Source organism: Oncorhynchus masou, chromosome 32, assembly GCF_036934945.1.
Source record: "Oncorhynchus masou masou isolate Uvic2021 chromosome 32, UVic_Omas_1.1, whole genome shotgun sequence".
In the NCBI taxonomy this organism is placed as follows: Eukaryota; Metazoa; Chordata; class Actinopteri; order Salmoniformes; family Salmonidae; genus Oncorhynchus; species Oncorhynchus masou.
The window spans coordinates 27,058,711-27,082,380 of record NC_088243.1 but is presented as its reverse complement, the minus strand read 5'-3'; the positions used below and the strand labels follow the sequence as shown (position 1 = coordinate 27,082,380).

General features: G+C 42.6%; 1 protein-coding gene across 1 annotated transcript in view; it reads left to right on the top strand.

The window, feature by feature from the left end:
• LOC135525817 (fibroblast growth factor receptor-like 1) overlaps positions 1-22,554 on the top strand; it is a 65,449-nt gene extending 42,895 nt beyond the window's left edge. Inside the window, exons 4-7 of the mRNA XM_064953707.1 lie at positions 9,520-9,606; positions 9,731-10,015; positions 10,766-11,119; positions 17,579-22,554. Coding sequence (XP_064809779.1) covers positions 9,520-9,606; positions 9,731-10,015; positions 10,766-11,119; positions 17,579-18,009 — 1,157 coding nt within the window. The 3' untranslated portion in view covers positions 18,010-22,554. The remainder of the gene's footprint in view (positions 1-9,519; positions 9,607-9,730; positions 10,016-10,765; positions 11,120-17,578) is intronic.
• Positions 22,555-23,670: the final 1,116 nt, after the last annotated feature.

The following is a 23,670-nucleotide window of genomic DNA, read 5'->3' as shown; positions in this document are numbered from 1 at the left end:
AGCTTATAAGAGGACATGATGGTCTCATGTGCAAGAGACATACTTGTAACTCTCAGTCAAGTCAAGTAACTACAGTACAGTTTACTCTGTGCTAGAGTAGAGCGTGATGAATGAGAGGACTGGAGTGTGATAGCACTGTTTAGTTTAAGATGCCTAATTAGGTCCAGAGCCCCCTGCAGGGGAGGGGGGTGGATGGCAGGGGCCGACTGGAGGAGCTGCTTCCTGGTCTTGTGATCAAATTGTATTAGTCCATACACAGATTTTCAGATGTTATCGCTGGTGCTTTGAAATGCCTGTGTTTATAGCTCCAACAGTGTAATAATTCCCAATACCCCAGGGCAGTGATTGGGGACACTGCCCTGTGTAGGGTGCCGTCTTTCGGATGGGACGTTAAACGGGTGTCCTGACTCTCTGAGGTCATTGAAGATCCCATGGCACTTATCGAAAGAGTAGGGGTGTTAACCCCGGTGTCCTGGCTAAATTCCCAATCTGGCCCTCAAACCATCACGGTCACCTAATATTCCCCAGTTTACAATTGGCTCATTCATCCCCTCCTGTCCCCTGTAACTATTTCCCAGGTCGTTGCTGCAAATGAGAACGTGTTCTCAGTCAACTTACCTGGTAAAATAACAAATAAATAAATAAAAAATAAATACAAATAATACCAAGCAAAAGAACTAAGAAAAAACACAATAATCCCGAAAAAGAAATATCAGAACAAGCAATGTCAGAGAACGGAATATAAATATACAGTGCCTTGTGAAAGTATTCGGCCCCCTTGAACTTTGCGACCTTTTGCCACATTTCAGGCTTCAAACATAAAGATATAAAACCGTATTTCTTTGTGACGAATCAACAACAAGTGGGACACAATCATGAAGTGGAACGACATTTATTGGATATTTCAAACTTTTTTAACAAATCAAAAACTGAAAAATTGGGCGTGCAAAATTATTCAGCCCCTTTACTTTCAGTGCAGCAAACTCTCTCCAGAAGTTCAGTGAGGATCTCTGAATGATCCAATGTTGACCTAAATGACTAATGATGATAAATACAATCCACCTGTGTGTAATCAAGTCTCCGTATGAATGCACCTGCACTGTGATAGTCTCAGAGGTCAGTTAAAAGCGCAGAGAGCATCATGAAGAACAAGGAACACACCAGGCAGGTCCGAGATACTGTTGTGAAGAAATTTAAAGCCGGATTTGGATACAAAAAGATTTCCGAAGCTTTAAACATCCCAAGGAGCACTGTGCAAGCGATAATGTTGAAATGGAAGGAGTATCAGACCACTGCAAATCTACCAAGACCTGGCCGTCCCTCTAAACTTTCAGCTCATACAAGGAGAAGACTGATCAGAGATGCAGCCAAGAGGCCCATGATCACTCTGGATGAACTGCAGAGATCTACAGCTGAGGTGGGAGACTCTGTCCATAGGACAACAATCAGTTGTATACTGCACAAATCTGGCCTTTATGGAAGAGTGGCAAGAAGAAAGCCATTTCTTAAAGATATCCATAAAAAGTGTTGTTTAAAGTTTGGCACAAGCCACCTGGGAGACACACCAAACATGTAGAAGAAGGTGCTCTGGTCAGATGAAACCCTGAACACACCATCGCCACTGTCAAACATGGTGGTGGCAGCATCATGGGTTGGGCCTGCTTTTCTTCAGCAGGGACAGGGAAGATGGTTAAAATTGATGGGAAGATGGATGGAGCCAAATACAGGACCATTCTGGAAGAAAACCTGATGGAGTCTGCAAAAGACCTGAGACTGGGAGGGAGATTTGTCTTCCAACAAGACAATGATCCAAAACATAAAGCAAAATCTACAATGGAATGGTTCAAAAATAAACATATCCAGGTGTTAGAATGGCCAAGTCAAAGTCCAGACCTGAATCCAATCGAGAATCTGTGGAAAGAACTGAAAACTGCTGTTCACAAATGCTCTCCATCTAACCTCACTGAGCTCGAGCTGTTTTGCAAGGAGGAATGGGAAAAAATTTCAGTCTCTCGATGTGCAAAACTGATAGAGACATACCCCAAGCGACTTACAGCTGCAATCGCAGCAAAAGGTGGCGCGACAAATTATTAACTTAAGGGGGCTGAATAATTTTGCACGGCCAATTTTTCAGTTTTTAATTTGTTAAAAAAGTTTGAAATATCCAATAAATGTCGTCCCACTTCATGATTGTGTCCCACTTGTTGTTGATTCTTCACAAAAAAATACAATTTTATGTTTGAAGCCTGAAATGTGGCAAAAGGTCGCAAAGTTCAAGGGGGCCGAATACTTTCGCAAGGCACTGTATATACATATAATGGTGTGTAAAGACAGTATGGACAGTATATGACTAGAAAAGGTGTGTATAGCAGTAGTTATATACTGTAGGATGAGCCATCTCTAGAATGTGTAAAACAGTATGTAAACATTATTAAAGTGACCACTGTTCAATTACTCTATAGGGTAGTACCGGGTGGTAGCTGGCTAGAACAGCGACTAAGGTGGTGGCCTTTCAAACTGGCCTTATTTTGGAGTAGAACCCTAATCACATCGATCAGACCAGGACAACAGAACGTAAAGAGAATGGTGTCCGTTGGGTAGTATCATAGGGTCGAGATGCGGATCTGGGGAAGTGTTATTCTAACAAAGTTATTTTGGCTCACATTAAAGATGAAGTGGACTGAGAAGTCAGAGAGAGGGTAGATCTGTTGATTGTCTCCCGAGTGGCGCAGCGGTCTAAGGCATTACTACAGACCCGGTTTCGTCCTAGTCTGTGTCACAGCCAGCCATGATCGGGAGACCTATGAGGCGGCTCACAATTGGCCCTGCGTCGTCCAGGTTAGGGGAGGGTTTGGCCGGCTGGGATTACCTTGTTCCATTGCGATCTAGCGACTCCTTGTGGCGGGCCCAGGCGCCTGCAAGCTGACTTCGGTCGCCAGCTGGACTGTGCTTCCTCCGACACATTGGTGCGGCTGGCTTCCGGGTTAAGCGAGCAGTGTGTCAAGAAGCAGTGTGGCTTGGCAGGATCGTGTTTCGGAGGATGCATGGCTCTCAACCTTCGCTTCTCCCGAGTCCGTTGGAGAGTTGCAGCAATGAGCTAAGACTGTAACTACCAATTGGATATCACAAAATTGGGGAGAAAAAGGGGTAAAAGTACCCCTTCCCCCCAAAAAATGTTTTATCTGTTGACTGTTCCTGTACAATAAAAATAGATTTATAGACACACACCAAGAGGAGGAATGTCAAAATTCATTCATTCATTATTTTACTATACATGGAAAATAAGAGCACTACTTTTGGCAGACATTTATCGAATGTGCAAAGTTTCAGGTTGCCCACATGATTGACAGTGGATCATGCTAAGTTCAGAACAATCCATATGATTGCAGAGTACAGCACCATTTGTATAAATCAAGTCAATGTATCCAAATGATAGATAGCATCTCTCCCTCTCGTCTTACCAGGGTTGGGTAGGATACTTTCTAAATGTAATCCATTACAGTTACTAGATAGCCTACTTATCCAAAATTGTAATCAGTAATTACCCAAACTCAGTAACGTAATCGGATTACTTTACGTTACTTTTGGATTACTTTCCCCTTAAGAGGCATTCGAAGAAAACAAGAAGGATCCATCAAACACATTTGGTGTGTTATCATAGTTGTTTCTGATTTGTGGTCAGACTCGCTCAGATAGAACAAACTTATTTTCAATGCTGAATTAAATGTCATTGAGAAAACAGAAAGGTGTCATAGTGTATTTTTTTGCAAACATCCTTTCTGAATTTAAAAGTAATCCAAGAAGTAATCATCTAGTTTTTAAAAATGATCTGTAACCTGATTACAATATGTTTTGCTGGTATTGTAACTGATTACAGTTGAAGTTTTTTGTAATCAGATTACTCTCCAACCCTGCTGCTTACATACTGTAGTAGTGTTTGTAACTCAAAACTGATTTATCTAGTATGGCATCTGCAGTTTGATGAAATGAAAAGTATTTAGGCTTTCAGTAGTGCTGAAACGGGGAGGTTTATAAGATAAGTTCAACATGCCTGCTTGTATTACTATCTACTCCCACACAGGACAGAGATGTCTCTTACCTTTAAAAGTTCAAAGGCATTTTGTTTCTTGAGGGATACTGTTTTCTCATGTGTATTTTATTAAACTGAACACCATTATTTTCACCCTCTCTGATCTCCATCACAAACTGTTTGGCCTCGCTCTTAAGCCTGATGGAGTTGGTTCTGTTTTTCTTTCCCACTGTTTGTGGTGAATGCGTGACAACCCAACACTAGTCTCTCAGCAGTCATTCCACATATCTGTTTTGTAAGACCACAGAAACCTCTCCCTCGCTCTCCTCTCTCTCTCTCCTTGCCGTTCTCTAATCCATCATTCCAGCCAGGGACTGGCACACATCACCAGTTTGTTTGTTTTTATAATAGTCCTATCAGGCGTGCAGTGCAGTCAGAGGCTTTTTTGGCTACGGAGATTAGGGGAGCCTCATTTTAAAACATTTATAGGACGGAAGTCAAACATTGGGAGAACTGACAGCCTAAAAACGGTAGAATGGTCCATGTGAGCGGAACGTTTCCAATCAATGGTGAAATGATTGTACCTCTTGATGTACCTAGTTATTAGACATTTTAATAGTGTTTTGTATATAGTTCAATGCCTGGTGGGGAAGGCTGGTAGACTTCTCAGAGAGATGATTTATTTGAAGTGTGGTAAATGGGAGGTGTAATAATGGCTAGCTTCCAGGGTAGCTCTGCAAACAGCATCCATCATTTGAGTGGATTATTTTTACTGGAGCTCAGAAAGAGTGCTGTTCAATATCCTGGCTGGCTTTGAAGCTCAAGGGCCGTAGTGAACAACACACTTTTTAATCAGGACATAAAGAGAGAAGGGCAGGGAGAAGAAGGAGAGGGTGAGTAGGGGAGAAACAATGGGATAGGGGTATAAGAAAGAAATGAAAGATGTGGAAGGAAGAAAGAGAGAAAAGAGTGAGAGAAAGAAAAGGGGGTGGTCCTGGTGATATAAGGGTGTTTCCCCATCCAGCCACGGCTGTAGAAGCAATCCTTCTCCAAATCGGCCAGTGGGCAGCCTGTCCTCCCCTGAGCTATCCCAAGAATCTGGTCAGCCAGTGCAACATGGCGCCTCCTCAATCGCCCCAGCTGGCTGTTTGTGCTCTGTTTGGGGTGGTCTCCTGACAACTGACTCCCACCCGACCCACCCGACCCTCCTAAACCCCCCCCCCTCCTGCTGGTGGACTGGAATAGATAGGGACATGACTGCCACACTGACAGACAGACAGACAGATACCCAATCTACACTGATCCGTTTTTTTACAATTAGCATGGTGTAAAGTTTATATTGTAACACGGTGTTGACACAGCACAGACCATGTAAACAGAGAGAGGATCATGGTAGCCTTCATTTCTACATGGATGCTTTAAATCTCTATAGTACAGTGGTAGTGATAGTAGAAGTGCTGTAGTGGAAGTGATAGTAAAGACTTTGTTGACTGTCCAGATACACTGCATTATTTGTGGCTGATAACATATGGGGGTTGTTTGATGATGTATGTGTGCACTCCCTCAAATCGTTTGGAGAAAATATGTGTTAAATTGTATTCTACATAATATAAAATAATGCAACGGAATTCGAAAAAAGTCTTGTCTGCTAAATTAACTAGTGTACCCCACAGCCATTTATCTATCATAGCCAGATCAGGACCTAACATAAGGACAACTCAGAGTATGCTATTCTGTTCTTCTGAAATAGAGTACATTTTCTTCATATCATGCTTCTTTAGACCTGTATAAAATAAATAATGGATTTGTTGTGAGGGTGTAGGCTATATTACATGGATTTATTAGACTTTTTAAAATGTAGATAATCCAAAGGTCAGCATCAGTAGCTTGTAGTCTATGTGTGGAAGCCAGGAGATGCTAAATGTGTTTATCACTGTCAATTACCGTGAGACTGACAGTTATTTGCTTGACAATCACCGGCTGACGATATGTAGTTTGCCAAGTAATACCATTCATAGTGAAATCACTTTTAATATGACGCTACCCAGAAACCATGCATATGACTCAGATCTGAAACTCATTGTGACCCACAGAATGATGGGGCATTTTCTTGAGATTCAGTTGAAGCTCAAGGCCAGGGAGTGAGAGTGTCTGGATTTGTGAATGAAGAGGAGAAAAAGAAGGGAGGGCACCAGACCCAGTGGTACAGTAGGCCAGAGAGATAGTTTCAATGGATTCTTTGGTTGTTGTTAGCCGTTTACTTTGCCTGTCTTCCCAACATTATGTCTGTAACTGAATGTGTCTGGGTGCGAAGCCTTTCCCTTCCATCTCTAAATGTACAAAATGTGCTGTGTTTATTTAGAAGTTATATTCCATTCTGGTAATACAATTGGAATACAAAGTAGTCTACATGTTTTATCGCTTGAAAGTTGTGTCCTGCAGAATCCGAGTGGATTGCTGTTCTTAGTTACTCTTTGATGAGGGAGGATAGGGCCCCTCTCAAGGAGAGAGAGAGGACACAAAAAGGGTTGACAGGGAGGCCTGCAAGTCCTCTCCTTTTACTGATAATTGTATTTTTCAGTATTCCAACAATAACAACTATGTAGCAGCACTGAGATGTCCTGCCTTCCCCCAGTCTGCAGGTCCAGTGAGCCAACATTGTGTAAAGACAATAGCAGCCTAGGATAGTAGTTTAGGCCCAGACTCATAAAGGGTACCATTGTTCCTAAGGACCTCAAGAAAATAGAGAGGAAAGAGATCCAGGAACAAAAAAATGTGAAAAGAAAATCCAGGCAGCATGGGACCGTGTTCTGTTTGGATTGGGAAGTTCAGGAACTGGGAGGAATGTGGAGAGCCCAAGTGAGCAGCAGAGAAATATATCTTCCAATGGAGGCTGTTTTTTAAAGGGAATGGGTTGTTATAGTTGGACAGTTTAAGCCCTTCAATACGGGACATCAGGGGACTTTACGGTTCTTATTCCAGTTTAAAATGGCCAAGTAACTTTTTTGTTTGTAATAGTCATGACATCATGACTGGGCCTGGTGCTGGAGGTGACAGACAATGGAAGTTTTGTGCCCCAGAGAACCATAGACGGCTTTGGGGGGTTTGGGGAAAGTCGGAGGGTGCCTGGAGTGGGGGGTTAGAAGCCACATCTGGTCCCTTTACCTGCCCCATTCAAACGCAGAGTGTGCGCCAAACTGGATTTGGACACAGTTTACTGGAGGCTACACTGGGTTCAGGCTCTGTACAAGGTGTATGGCAGTTTCCCAAACTAGGGGTTGCCTGATTTGAAAATGAGGTCGTGAGAGAAACTCTAAAATAAAATAAAAAAACTTGTGCTTGGTTCATAGAAGTAACATCAGTATCCTCCGATAGCCGCTCGATGTGGTTATAATAAACAGAGCGGTGTCTGTTTTCTTCCTACAAATGGTGCTCTATCTTTTGAACTGTTTAAGCTACAAAATATTATGACCCCCATCACTTAGGAACACGTATCCCACTGGGCACAGACTTCAGTTCAATGTTTAGTTTTGATTTACATTTGGTTGAATTGTCAACTAACGTGAATTCAAAGTGAAATCATCAAAGAATTTCATCATGTCATTGGATTTAGGTTAAATGTTGTGTGAAAAAAAGACGAACACTCCTTACTTTGATGACTTTTTGCTAATCCAATTAGTTTTCCACATTGGATTCAATGTCATCACATTGAGTTATGGGGTTGAAATTACTTGGAAACAACGTTGATTCATAATTTTTTCCCCCAGTGGTATGTGTCTTCTGTTTCCCTCTACAATGCCCACAAGCTGTGCAGGACTCAGTAGACCAGGCACTAAATCAGACTGTGGGGAAAAGAATATCAACATGTTATTGCCTGATGGTCTTCACAACTTCGCAATACCTTTCTGATGCATTTCAGTCACTTCAAACCATACTATCTTCAGATTGAAATACAGTCCAAAGTATTGTCGGATTGATTTACAGTAGACTGTCATAGCCCCAATTAAAAAAGTAAATAATAGCCGTTGATTACATCACTTTTTTTACATGGTGGGGTCGCACATTTTTGTTAAATATCAAAAGGGGGCTGTGGGCAAAAAGGTTAGGGGACCCATGGTGTATGACAATAGAACATATAGTTTATATTTATTTTTGGAATGTACCTCATAACACGTATTTTCTAAGTACTGAGTAACACATTGACTTAATTTATGAAATGCGTTTGACGTCAATATCAGAATTCTATAGTGGATACTTCAGAATGTGAAGCTTTAGAAAGTAGGCAACGTTAGAACTGACAAGCTCAGTGCTGGTATATTTGAAAATATTTGAAACTTGTGAATGGCTCTACCAGCATGAAGTGATTCAGTGCAGTAGTTGCATATGTAATCTATCTATCTGACACCCTGCTCTGCTTTGGTTGAACTTCTATAATTGGTCATAATGTTTGGTATTCTGAGGATTGGTAGTAGTTGGCAAGGAACATGATACATTCCATAAATTCATCAATGTCTACCTCACGAAGTGGATATGCATTACAAATGATCTATTATGTTTCATTGATAATATTTTCACTAAGCCGTGTCTCAGCTCCACCACATCAGTCAATGACATCAACTCCACAGCTGTCTTTCAGAGCTGCACTTATGAAAACTGATCATATTCCTCCCAAATGTTACAGCGTGTGACCTTAGCATGTACCCCCCCAGTGTATCCTATAAATGCTAAATTTACTCAGATGGAGCCAAGCGTGTTTTACTGTGCCTGTTTGGCTGGGGGCCATTTCAATGAAAATGTAAAAAGTATGAAACAAAAAGCATTGAATTCAACTGAAACATTTTTCCACTGCTTGTTGAATCCCTTACGGAAAAAGATTGCAGTCAGTGTGCAGTATAACTGCAGTACTCTGCAGTATAACTGCAATTGGAGTGCAGTATAACTGCAGTATGCTGAAAATACTGCATCCAAAATAACACTGTTTTTTTTACTGCAGCAAATTTGCAGTTCAGTTCAAAATACCACAGTCGACTGCAGCTACTGCTCTTTTACCGCAGTTTCAAAACGGCAATCTTTCTTTTGTAAGGGAATACTCACAAGCCTCATAATTGTGTCCTGAGTTAGAGGAGAGGTGAATCTGACTAACAACTTGTGTCTACTCCACTAACAACATATTTGATAGTGTTCAGCTTTGAATGTGAATTAATTATATAAACCGCGTTGAAATAACTAAGAAAAACACCCCTCTGAGATCAGAACTGGAAGGTCACTCCAGTTGATGTTAGCCCAAATGGCGACAGAAGTCTTTCAAGTTTAACACTAGTGAAACCCTAATAGGCTTACTTCATATCTCTGTCATCACCCTCTGTTAAGACCTCCAAGGCCTTTCCTGTGTGAGTATTGGGCATAACTTTTATACCATGTTCAATTATATGCTGCATATTTTCTTTGCAATGTTAAAATATAAATGTTCTGTTCCTTTTCCCCTACAGATGACTCTGGTGCTGATAAGACTGGGCCAGGGGTCCCTGGTGGGGTGGACTCAGAGTATGACCCTGACCACCTATCAGGAAAACTAGGTAAGATCATAAAAAAGCAACATTACTGAAGTTATTTGCATTAGATTGAGTCTTATTTTATGATTCTGTTATCCATCTCTGCAAAGTAGTAAACCCAAAACTCACTTTCCTCATTTTCCCAAAGTGCGTCCCCGCTTCACACAGCCTGCTAAAATGAGGAAACGGGTGATTGCCCGCCCAGTGGGGAGCTCTGTGCGGCTGAAGTGTACAGCCAGCGGTAACCCTCGGCCAGACCTTGTGTGGCTGAAGGACGACAGGCCGCTGACGGAGCGCGAGGTTGGCGAGGGGCGCCAGAAGAAGTGGACTCTGAGCCTGAGGAACCTGACCCCGGAGAACAGCGGCAAGTACACCTGCAGAATTTCCAACCAAGCCGGGGAGATCAACGCCACCTACAAAGTGGAGGTCATACGTAAGTATCATACAGTCACAGAGGCCTGAGTTATAAATACACTTAACGAGTCAGTCCAAGATCTCATTGCTTATGTATGAGGTAGACTCCTCAGGGGAAAGAACCATAAAATACTGTATTATATACTGTATCACAGTCCTGCAGAATGAGTTCTATGGACGTTGTGATAATGATATATTGGCTATCATGGATGGAAACTCAATGTGAACGTTGATACAATTGCCACGTAATCATAGTAACGTTGGGTCTGGATTTGAGGAGGAACCATAACCTTTTGGAGATCCTTGCTCTCTGATCTACCTTCGTCAGACGGCTGCGTTTGATTAGTAAGTCTTACTCATATCCCTACTCCATGGATGAATGTGCTTGTCTAATCATGTACGTATATGAGAAGCATATTGAGAAGGCAGGTCTGAGAATGAGGGTTGTGTTCTGGTGTGTGGGGGAGGAGGAGGGGCTGCTCAACCACAAGCCCCTCCACAATCTTGAGCTGATTAGGATCCAGCTGTCTGCCAGCCCCCCACCCCCCTGAACCCCTCCTCCCCCTGAGATGTGTGTCCGCTTCACACAGGAGCAGAGAGAGGAAACTAATCACACATACTTCTTGTGTTACATGTGGTATTTCTCTCTCTCCGTCTCTCTCTGTTACAAGTTCTAAGCCTGAGGCCAATAACTGCCATTACGCTGGTACATGCAGCCTGTTGAAATATGGAATAGTTGTGACAGTTCGTCCATTATGTCTCTCTGCAGAGCGGACCAACTCCAAACCCATCTTGACGGGCACTCACCCGATCAACACCACAGTGGACTATGGGGGGACTACCTCATTCCAGTGCAAAGTGAGGAGCGATGTCAAACCGGTCATCCAGTGGCTCAAGCGTGTAGAGTCCAACGGGGAGAGTCGGTACAATTCCACCATCGAGGTGGGCGACCATCGCTTTGTGGTGCTGCCCACGGGAGAGGTGTGGTCACGCCCTGACGGCTCCTACCTCAACAAGCTGCTCATCACCCGCGCCAAGGAGGAGGACTCTGGCATGTACATCTGTCTGGGTGCCAACACCATGGGCTACAGTTTCCGCAGTGCTTTCCTCACCGTGCTGCCAGGTAAGTCCAGAGCCAGGATGCCAGCCATCTAGTACATCATTACCTTTAACCTGGCCTCCCAAAAATCCAACTTTCAAAACCTTCCCCATCACGTACAGTCGTGGCCAAAAGTTTTGAGAATGACACAAATATAAAACCTATTGACAAAGTTTGCTGCTTCAGTCTTCTTTAGATATTTTTGTCAGATGTTACTATGGAATACTGAAGTATAATTACAAGCATTTCATAAGTGTCAAAGGCTTTTATTGACAATTACATGAAGTTGATGCAAAGAGTCAATATTTGCAGTGTTGACCCTTCTTTTTCAAGACCTCCGCAATCCACCCTGGCATGCTGTCAATTAACTTCTGGGCCACATCCTGACTGATAGCAGCCCGTTCTTGCATAATCAATGCTTGGAGTTTGTCCAAATTTGTGGGTTTTTGTTTGTCCACCCGCCTCTTGAGGATTGACCACAAGCTCTCAATGGGATTAAGGTCTGGGGAGTTTCCTGGCCATGGACCCAAAATATTGATGTTTTGTTCCCCGAGCCACTTATTTAACACTTTTGCCTTATGGCAGGGTGCTCCATCATGCTGGAAAAGGCATTGTTCGTCACCAAACTGTTCCTGGATGGTTGGGAGAAGTTGCTCTCGGAGGATGTGTTGGTTCCATTCTTTATTCATGGCTGTGTTCTTAGGCAAAATTGTGAGTGAGCCCAGTCCCTTGGCTGAGAAGCAACCCCACACATGAATCAGGATGCTCAGGATGCTTTACTGTTGGCATGACACAGGACTGATGGTAGCACTCACCTTGTCTTCTCCGGACAAGCTTTTTTTCTGGATGCCCCAAACAGTCAGAAGGGGATTCATCAGAGAAAATGACTTTACCCCAGTCCTCAGCAGTCCAATCCCTGTACCTTTTGCAGAATATCAGTTTGTCCCTGATGTTTCCTGGAGAGAAGTGGCTTCTTTGTTGCCCTTCTTGACACCAGGCCATCCTCCAAAAGTCTTCGCCTCACTGTGCGTCCAGATGCACTCACACCTGCCTGCTGCCATTCCTGAGCAAGCTCTGTACTGGTGGTGCCCCAATCCTGCAGCTGAATCAACTTTAGGAGACGGTCCTGACACTTGCTGGACTTTCTTGGGTGCCCTGAAGCCTTCTTCACAACAATTGAACCACTCTCCTTGAAGTTCTTGCTGATCCGATAAATGGTTTATTTAGGTGCAATCTTACTGGAAGCAATATCCTACCCCGTGAAGCCCTTTTTGTTCAAAGCAATGATGACGGCACGTGCTTTCTTGCAGTTGACCATGGTTGACAGACGAAGAACAACGATCCCAAGCACCACCCTCCTTTTGAATCTTCCAGTCTGTTATTCGAACTCAATCAGCATGACAGAGTGATAATAATAATATAATAATAATATATCCCATTTAGCAGACGCTTTTGTCCAAAGCGACTTACAAGTCGGCTGGGGCCACTACTTTTACATATTGGTGGCCCTAGCGGGAATCGAACCCACGACGCTTGGCGTTGCAAGCGCCATGCTCTACCGACTGAGCCACACAGGACCTCCAGTGATCTCCAGCCTTGTCCTCATCAACTGACATGATGTCAGCTGGTCCTTTTGTGGCAGGGCAGGGCTGAAATGCAGTGGAAAAGTTTTGGGGGGATTCAGTTCATTTGCATGTCAAAGAGGGCTTTGCAATTCATCTGATCACTCTTCATAACATTCTGGAGTATATGCAAATTGCCATCATACAAACCGAGGCAGCAGACTTTGTGAAAATTAATATTTGTGTCATTCTCAAAACCTTTGGCCACGACTGTACACACAAACTCCCTATATTGATCTTTGAAATGAGTACCTCTGCGACCTGAAACAAGCCATTCCAAACATACTGAGAATGCTGTTCATCGACTACAGCTCAGCTTTCAAAACCATAGTTCCCTCTAAGATCATTAAGCTCAGGGTCCTGACTTCCTGACAGGCAGACGCCAGGTGGTGAGGGTAGGCAACATCTCTTCCATCATGATGACTCTCAACACAGGGGCCCCCTAGGGGGGTCAAAAGCTTAAACTTTCTCGGCATGTACATCATGGAGGACCGGGGTGAGGATGAATGAGCCACTTCGAAGATGGGGATGATGGTATGAATTTAGCCAGGACAACGGGGTTAACACCCCTACTCTTATGATAAGTGCCATGGGACCAAAGAGAGTCAGGACAACCGTTTAACGACCCATTTGAAAGACGGCACCCTACACAGGGCAATGTCCCCAATCCCTGCCCTGGGGCATTGGGATATTTTTTTAGATCAGAGGAAAGAGTGCCCCCTACTGATGTTCTACAGCTGTTCTACAGCTGTACAATCGAGAGCATCTTGACCAACTGCATCACTGCCTGGTATGGCAACTGCACCGTCCTCAACTGCAAGGCTCCACAGAGGGTGATGTGGATAGCCCAATGCATCACTGAGAGCAAGCTCCCTGCCCTCCAGGACATATACACCAGGCGGTGTCTGAGAAAGGCCTGGGAGATCGTCAAGGACTCCAGTAACCCGAGCAATGGACTGTTCACTCTGTTACTATCTGGCAAGTGGTATCGGAGCATTGTATCTCGGAGCAACAGGCTCCAAGACAGCTTCTACCACCAGGTCATCAGACTGCTGAATAGCTAACCCTATCTTAAAGACTACAGTGCAGTTGAAAAGTATCCAAACCTCATGACTTATTCTACATTTTGTTATGTTACATCCTTATTCTAAAATGGATTAAATTGTTTTCCCCCCTCATCAAGCTATACACAATACCCCATAATAACTTAGCAAAAACAGGTTTTTAGACATTTTAGCAGATTTGTTAAAAAATAAAAAACTGAAATATCACATTTGCATATTCAGTATTCAGACCCTTTAGCCTTGAGTCTTCTTGGGTATGACGCTACAAGCTTGGCACACCTGTATTTGGGGAGTTTCTCCCATTCTTCTCTGCAGATCCTCTCAAGCTCTGTCAGGTTGAATGGGGAGCTAGACAGCTATTTTAAGGTCTCTCTAGAAATGTTTAATTGGGTTCAAGTCCGGGCTCTGGCTGGGCCACTCAAGAACATTCAAAAACATTTCCCAAAGCCAATCCTGCATTGTCTTGGCTGTGTGCTTAGGGTTGTTGTCCTGTTGGATGCTGCCACCACCATGCTTCACCATAGGGATGGTGCCAGGTATCCTCCAGATGTGATGCTTGGCATTCAGGCAAAAGAGTTCAATCTTGGTTTCATCAGACCACAGAATCTTGTTTCCCATGGTCTGAGAGTCCTTTAGGTGCCTTTTGGCAAACTCCAAGCGGGCAATCATGTGCCTTTTACAGAGGCGTGAATTCCGTCTGGACACTACCATAAAGATCTGATTGGTAGAGTGCTGTAGAGATGTTTGCCCTTCTGGAAGGTCCTCCCATCTCCAAATAGGAACTCTGGAGCTCTGTCAGAGTGACCATCGGGTTCTTGGTCACCTCCCTGACCAAGGCCCTTCTACCCCGATTGCTCAGTTTGGCCGGGCGGACAGCTCTAGGAAGAGTCTTGGTGGTTCCAAACTTCTTACATTAAATAGTTATGGAGGTCACTGTCCTCTTGGGGACCTTCAATGCTGCAGAAATGTTTTGGTACGCTTCCCCGGATCTGTGCCTCGACAAAATTCTGTCTTGGACCTCATCCATAATTTAGCACATCCATAATTTACACTGTATATACTCAGTTTATTAGGTACACCACCCCGTTCATGAAAATGGTTTGCTCCTACAGACAGTGAGTCACGTGGCTGTGCCTTGCTAGATAAAACAGGTAGACAGGCATTTTTTTATTTTACTAGGCAAGTCAGTTAAGAACAAATTCTTATTTTCAATGACGGCCTAGGAACAGTGGGTTAACTGCCTGTTCAGGGGCAGAACGACAGATTTGTACCTTGTCAGCTCGGGGATTCAAACTTGCAACCTTTTGGTTACTAGCCCAATGCTCTAACCACTAGGCTACCCAGTAACCACTAAGCTACCCATTCAGTTACTGTTTTATTGAACGTGAGAATGGGAAAAACAAGTGACCTAAGCGACTTTGAGCATGCTACAATTGTCCATGCCAGGCAGGCCGGTTCCGGTATTTCAGAAACTGTGTACCTAATAAACTGGCCACAAGTGTATATTGTGTACTCATCAGATTACTACTACACATACTACCTATTCTATTACTTATTGTATGGCCCTATTATTATTTATATTGATCATCGTACTGCAATGTTGCAGGAGCTTGCACACAAGCCTTGCGTTGCACCATTTATACCTGCTGTAAACTGTGCACGTGACAAATAGAATTTGATTTAATACTAGAGCTCCCCTAAACCTTAATTTGGCTTTCTCAAATCCCCAAGATCCTGGGTTTCTGTCCTGTACAGGGATATATTGTCCTGTACAGGGAGATATTAATATTTTCAGTGCATGTAATCCAAGATTACTCAGAGTAAGGAACATGATAAAACTCCTCTTTGTTTCCAGTTTTCTTCATCCACTGATTCTTGTGAACTTTGCATTGGTGAATAATGTAGTATTGACCCACTGCAGTGATTTAATTAATCAACCAAGACCCTCTGATGTGTAGCTACAGTTGAACTCGGAAGTTTACAAACACTTTAGCCAAATACATTTAAACTCAGTGTTTCACAATTCCTGACATTTAATGTGAGTAAAATCTCCCTGTCTTAGGTCAGTTAGGATCACCACTTTATTTTAAGAATGTGAAATGTCAGAATAATAGCAGAGAGAATTATTTATTTCAGCTTTAATTTCTTTCATCACATTCCCAGTGGGACAGAAGTTTACATACCGGCAATTAGTATTTGGTAGCATTGCCTTTAAATTGTTTAACTTGGGTCAAACGTTTCGGGTAGCCTTCCACAAGCTTCCCACAATAAGTTGGGTGAAATTTGACCCATTCCTCCTGACAGAGCTGGTGTTGTAACTGAGTCAGGTTTGTAGGCCTCCCTTCTAACACACACAGGGCTTTGTGATGGTCACTCCAATACCTTGACTTTGTTGTCCTTAAGCCATTTTGCCACAACTTTGGAAGTATGCTCTGGGTCATTCTCAATTTGGGAGATCCATTTGCGACCTAGCTTTAACTTCCTGACTGATGTCTTGAGATGTTGCTTCAGTATATCCACATAATTTTCCTTCTCATGATGCCATCTATTTTGTGAAGTGGACCATTCCGTCCTGCAGCAAAGCACCCCCACAACATGATGCTGCCACCCCTGGGCTTCACGGTTGGGATGGTGTTCTTCGGTTTGCAAGCCTCCCCCTTTTTCCTCCAAACACAACGATGGTCATTATGGCCAAATAGTTCTATGTTTGTTTCATCAGACCAGAAGACATTTCTCCAAAAAGTACAATCCCCATGTACAGTTGCAAACCGTAGTCTGGCTTTTTTATGGCGGTTTTGGAGCAGTGACTTCTTCCTTGCTGAGCGGCCTTTCAGGTAATGTCGATATAGCGCTCGTTTTACTGTGGATATAGATACTTTTGTACATGTTTCCTCCAGCATCTTCACAAGGTCCTTTGCTGTTGTTCTGTGATTGATTTGCACTTTCGCACCAAAGAACGTTCATCTCTAGGAGACAGAATGTGTCTCCTTCCTGAGCGGTATGGCGGCTGCGTGGTCCCATGGTGTTTATACTTGCGTACTATTGTTTGTACAGATGAACGTGGTACCTTAAGGCATTTGGAAATTACTTTCAAGGTTGAAGCAGACTTGTGGAGGTCTACAATGTTTTTTTTCTGAGGTCTTGGCTGATTTATTTTGACTTTCCCATGATGTCAAGCAAAGAGGCACTGAGTTTGAAGGTAGGCCTTGAAATACATCCACAGGTACACCTCCAATTGACTCAAATTATGTAAATTAGCCTATCTGAAGCTTCTAAAGCCATGACATAATTTTCTGGATTTTTCCAAGCTGTTTGAAGGCACAGTCAACTTCGTGTATGTAAACTTCTGACCCACCGGAATTGTGATACAGTGAATTATAAGTGAAATATTCTGTCTGTAAACAATTGTTGGAAAAATGTATTGTGTCAAGCACACAGTAGATGTCCTAACCGACTTGCCAAAACTATAGTTTGTTAACAAGAAATTTGTGGAGTGGTTGAACTACGGGTTTTAATGACTCCAACCTAAGTGTATGTAAACTTCTAACTTCAGCTGTATATGTGTATATATATATAATGACAATTACAACAATACTGAATGAACAATGAACACTTTTATTTTAACTTACTATAATATATAAATAAAATCTATTTAGTCTCAAATAAATAATGAAACATGTTCAATTTGGTTTAAATAATGCAAAAACACAGTGTTGGAGAAGAAAGTAACTCCTCACTTTAGAATGATTGACTCCATGTTGACTGATCATTATTTTTCGGGTCCTCTCCTCCTGCAGACACCAAGCCACCCATCCCCCCGATGTTCACCCCAGCCTCCAGCACCCTACCCTGGCCTGTCATCATCGGCATCCCTGCTAGCATGGTGTTCATCTTCGGTACAGTGCTACTGTGGTTCTGCCAGAGTAAGAAGCACTGTTCCCCTCCCAGCACTCCGGCTGCCCAGGTCCTGCAGGCCTCCCACCGGCTGCCCTACCACGAGAGGGACAGGAGCTGTGTGGCCCACTTCTCCACTTCCTCCAGCCCAGAGAAGGACTGCCTGGGCTCCATAAACTATGAGGAGTATCTGACTCAGCAGCAGCTTCTCCTCACTCAGGGGGTCTCTGCCCTACCCCCCAAAATCTACCCCAAAATCTACCCAGACATCCACACTCACATCCACTCCCATGTGGATGGGAAGGTGCACCAACACATTCACTTTCAGTGTTAGCCAAATATAATAATATATGCCATTTAGCCAAAGCAACTTATAGTCATGCGTGTATACATTTTAAGTATGGGTGGTCCCAGGAAACGAACCCACTATCCTGATGTAGCAAGAAACATGCTCTACCAACTGAGCTACAGAGGACCAAATGTAATGTTGTCCCCTTCTCTGCGCCTCTGAAGAATGGCATCGTACAGTGAGGGTCTGAGCTGTGGACTGAACCTCAGAGAACAGCTCTCTGGTTGTACCTGCATACCTGCCTGGTCCTTGGTGCAACTTGTTTCATATCAACACCACTAAAAGACATCAAACCCCGATGTGCACTTTGTACACAAATCCCCAAGGGATTCTGCAATGTGTTAACGGCTATTCAGACTTACTGAGAGGGCTATGGGTCGTTCCACCAATTTGGTGCCTTTTGAGAAGTATTTTTTTTAATTTAATTTTACATTCTGTCATAAAGATCACATGTTCGACTTCATAAAAAAAGTTTTCCCATCTCGAGAGTTAAAGCTAGAATTCTTAGTTGCTACATCCATTTTTGGAGTTTTAAATTAATGATATACACTGCACACAAAACATTAAGAACACCTGCTCTTTCCATGACTAACCAGGTGAAAGGTATGATTCCTTATTAAATTCCTGTTAAATTACCTGGGGAGCTCTGAGGTACCTGAACACATGAGAAAAAAATCACGCATGCATATCATCACATTTACGTAGTGATGTAGAGTAGAGGCACTTACAGAAGTTGCACACAGGCAAAATGTTGTGGCCAAGGTTCCAGGTATTTTGGGGCCTTTTATAAACGCATTTCATGCGATTCTAAATCATTTTACATGACTGGAGATTTTTGCATATATTTTTTCAATGCCGCGTTTGGGAACTCGGAGAACTCAGAGCTGGGAAATCTCCAACTTCAGTACATTCAAGACAACTAGGAAATCGGTTAAAAAAAACGAGCTCCGAATGGGAAAATAATTTATTTATATACTTTTTAAAATATATATATTTTTTACCCTTTTTCTCCCTAATTTGTAATTACAGTCTTGTCCCATCGCTGCAACTCCCGTACTGACTCGTGGCACATCTAGTCTGAAAATTATCATCTAGGATGTTGGTAAAAGCCTTTGGTTAGTATCATAGCAAGGAAACAAATCATAGCAAGGAAACAAAACACATAGCCGATTTCAATTATTTACGACAACAGCCCTAATGTTGAAATCAATCATTGTCATCCAGTCACGTTTATGATCCTGTTCTAGCAGGATCCGGCTCAAATTAAGCACTGAAGTCAACATGGGCCAGCATCCCTGTGGAACTCTAGAGTCAATGCCCTGACGAATTGAGGCTGTTCTGAGGGCAAAACCTGGTGCAACTCAAAATTAGAAAGTTGTTCCTAATTTGTATACTCAGGGTATATTCATACATTTAAAAAAATAATAATATAACGTATAAATGCCTCACGAGCTTAGTTTAGCTGTCTTTGTACCCCATCAGAACCCAAAAAGATAAGCTTATTTTACTCCAATGTTTGTAAAAAATTTAAATGTAAAGAAAAAAACCTGTATTGCCTCAAAACATGAATTTGTATATAATGGATGGTCAGTTCTTGCATCCATACCTCTGTTTAGGTATTTGAGAGTGGTTACATTTCTCTAGGAACATCCCTCAGTTTATAACTAGGGTTTAAGATTGATGGTGAAAACTTGGTGAAATCTTGGGGTTAAGTGTGTTAAAATCTTCTTAGAAGTCACAAAGGGTGCATGGAGAGATTCTCCAAGTTGTCTATATGAAAGGGGTATTTCATTTATTATAACAGGTTTATAAAATCCAATATTGTACTCAAGAGGCACTCATTTCGTGGAACAACCCATATCCATCAGTAACTGTGCTGTTTACCCATCTCAACTAACCTAGAGGGGTTAGGGTCAGTTTAGACCTTTACCTCTAAACCTGTTGTAGGGCATAAGATACAGTACTTAAGCTCTGCTAGGTGATGATGTTAAAGGACGCATGGAATGTAATACAAAAGGGCTGGTTTTACACTCATACTCAGGTCATCCCTTTGATGAAAAGAAATGTTTCATTGATTGAATGCACATCCATTTAACCCTGACCACTAGTGTCCATCAATAATCCTGTTTCATTTCACTCAGTCACCCCTGAAGGCCTCGAAGGGCTATATGAAAATAGATAGGTAGCATTTTTGGGGGATATTTGAATCATGTCCATATCGAAGACTGCAAAGAATAATATTGCGCCAATGTTGACTGTTTGACTGGACTCGCTACATATCACTGTCGGAATCCAAATGTTACTTAGGTTACCACCACTACTAGCCTTTTGCATGTGTTTTATAGAATCCTTGCAAGAGGTATGAGGTCAAAAATATCCCCAGTGTTGCAGTGAATATATGTAACACCATTGGGACTGCAGTCCAATCCAACAACAATTGATATAGATGTAGTCATTTTATATGCATTTTAAAAGAGGTGTGTATTTAATTTATTTTGATATGGAAATGTATTGTTTATTTTTCAAAGTCAGGCATTTTGAATATGTTGAATGTGTAGGATTATGTTTACTGTAGTTGCAATGTAAAGTATACAGTGCATTTGTAAAGTATTCAGACCCCTTGACTTTTTATACATTTTGTTACGTTACAGCCTTATCCTAAAATGTATTAAATTGTTTTTTTCTCATCTACACACAATACCCCATAATACAAAGCAAAAACAGGTTTAGACATTTTAGCAAATTTATAAAAAATTGAAAACTGAAATATCACATTTACATAAGTATTCAGACCCTTTACTCAGTACTTTAAAGCTTCTTTGGCAGTGATTACAGCCTCGGGTCTTTTTGGGTATGACGTTACAAGCTTGGCACACATGTATTTGATGAATTTCTCCAATTCTCTGCAGATCATCTCAAGCTCTGTCAGGTTTAATGGGGAGTATCGGAGAACAGCTATTTTCAGGTCGGGTTCAAGTCCAGGCTCTGGCTGGGCCACACAAGGATATTGAGACTTGTCCTGAAGCCACACCTGCATTGCTTTGGCTGTGTGCTTAGGGTTGTTGTCTTGTTGGGATGTGACCATTCACCTGCTCTGGAGCAGGTTTTCATGGATGATTTCTCTGTACTTGTATTTTTAGGGGGTGTATCAGCCTTTTCTCTCATCTTTCTCTCGATCCTGACTAATCTCCCAGTCCCTGCCGCTGAAAAACATGCCCACAGCATGATGCTGCCACCACCATGCTTCACCGTAGGGATGACGCCAGGTTTCCTCCAGCCGTGACACTTGACATTCAGGCCAAAGAGTTCAATCGAGTTTCTCATGGTCTGAGTCTTTAGGTGCCTTTTGGCAAAGGCCAAGCAGGCTGTCATGTGCTTTTTACTGAGTCGTCGTTCCATCTAGCAACTCTACCATAAAGGCCTGATTGGTGGAGTGCTGCAGAGATGGTTGTCCTTTGGGAAGGTTATTCCATCTTCAGAGGAACTCAAGGGCCGTCAGAATGACCATCAGGTTCTTGGTCACCTTCCTGACCAAGGACCTTCTCGCCCAAATGCTCAGTTTGTAAAGGAACAGTCTTCGTGTTTCCAAACTTCTTCCATTTAAGAATGGAGGCCACTGTTATTGGGGACCTTCATTGTTGCAGACATTTTTTGGGGACCCTTCCCCAGATCTGTGCCGTAACAGTCTGAGCTCTACAGACAATTCCTTCGCCCTCACGGCTTGGTTTTTGCTCTGACGTGCACTGTCAACTGTGGGACCTTACATAGACGTGTGCGCCTTTCCAAGTCATGTAGAATCAGGTGAACACTAATCAAGCTGTGGATAAACAAATGGAAACAGGATGCACCTAAGCTCAATTGAAACTCTAAGCAAAGGGTCTGAATACATGTGAATAAGTTTATTTTTAATACATTTGCAAAAAATAAAACTGTTAGCTTTGTCATGGGGCATTGTGTGTAGATTGAGGAATAAGGCTGCAACGTAACATAACGAGGAAAAAGTCACGGGGTCTGAATACTTCCCGAATGCACTGTATTGCATATATTAAAAGGTAGACTCAGAGACATGACGTTTCCACAAGCAGCACCGCAGATACCTAGATGAGTGAGATGCAAGACGTCTCAGGCAGTGCATTTTTTAATTGAATGTTTATTTAAACTAGGCAAGTCAATTAAGAACAAATTCTTATTTTACAATGGCCTACCACGGCCAAACCTTGCCCTAACCCAGACTATGCTGGGCCAAGTGTGCGCTGCCCATGTGCAGGGGTTCAGTTCAAGCTGTTCACAGCATGGTAGCCACAGGATCAAAACAGTGGAGACATTGAGCCTCATGCTTCAATGCTCTTTGTTGCAGAAATTGACCCACTGCGGTTTACTTTCTGCTGAGTCTACCTTTGACATTGCCAACCAGGTTAATCATATTTAGTTTATATGCAAGTACTTACACAATTGGTTGTTTGACAATCTTAATCGATGTGCCCCATTAAAAGTAGAAAGTCATTTGAAGTTTGATTAAAGGACAAGCAAATTTACACTTCGTTCATGGCCTCAAGTCAAGGTTCTCGTTCCTGTAAAGCACGTGTCACTCATTCATGGCGAACCTAGGATTTTTGCTCCTCCCTGGTACTTAATTGATGAAAAGGTCACTAATTAGTAAGGAACGCCTCAACTTTCTGGCTGAACTTTTTGTTGAAACACTAAGTCCTACTAGAAATGTTTGGTTGTTGTCTCAATGATAAAATCACATGTATAATATGAAGGACCATGGTGAAAAAGTTTGAATGACCACTGTGCAAGAGCTTTCCCAAAGTCTGAAAATGATCAAGGTTGGTAAAAGCCTCTGGTCTGCCTAACTGCTTAAAGTTACACAGGATGCCACTGGGAATGAGGTCAGTGACTAGAGCCGGGACCAGTGTCCCGATACTTGTTTCCTTGATATGATACCAACAACTCGGATTTCAATTCTTTAGGAACAAACAGCCCTAATGTTGGAAACAATCGTCATCCAGTCACATTCATTTTCCAAGCTGTAGCACACAATATTTTACATACAGCAGGTTAAGAATCAGACTTTTCATTTTTGCCATTGAAAAAAAAAAAAGACAATACTGGTATTGTCCCAGTCTTAAGTTACCAGTCTTTCTAGAAAGGGACCATCAGGAGGCTCCTACAAAAGTTAACTTTCCTCCCAACTTGGCTAGAAAACCTAGTCATCTATACAGGGTGAGACAGGGCAGCCAGGGCCAGTGGTACTGGAATGAATGAATGATTGGATAGATAGAACGAGCGCTCTCAGTCCTCAAACTGACTAGCATTTCTCCCCTCACTACCACAGTCAACTCAGATCTAGGAAGGATTTTTTTTTCCATTTAGGATGTGCATTGTCCTGCTCAGGGAGTGATGACACTAAGCTGCCCAGGGAAGAAGGAAAGCATTGTATAAGGGCATCCCATTTGTTTTTTTTGTAAGCATTGTAGAACGGGATGAGCTTTGGCTCTAGAGAGAAGAGGGATAAGGAAGCTACTGAATGGTTGACATTAACAGCACAGCTCACCACTAGAAACGTCTAAGGAAGAACACTTAGCTACTGTTCTGAAATAAGTACAAATGTCACAGCTATGCTCAATTGGAACTTGCAATAAC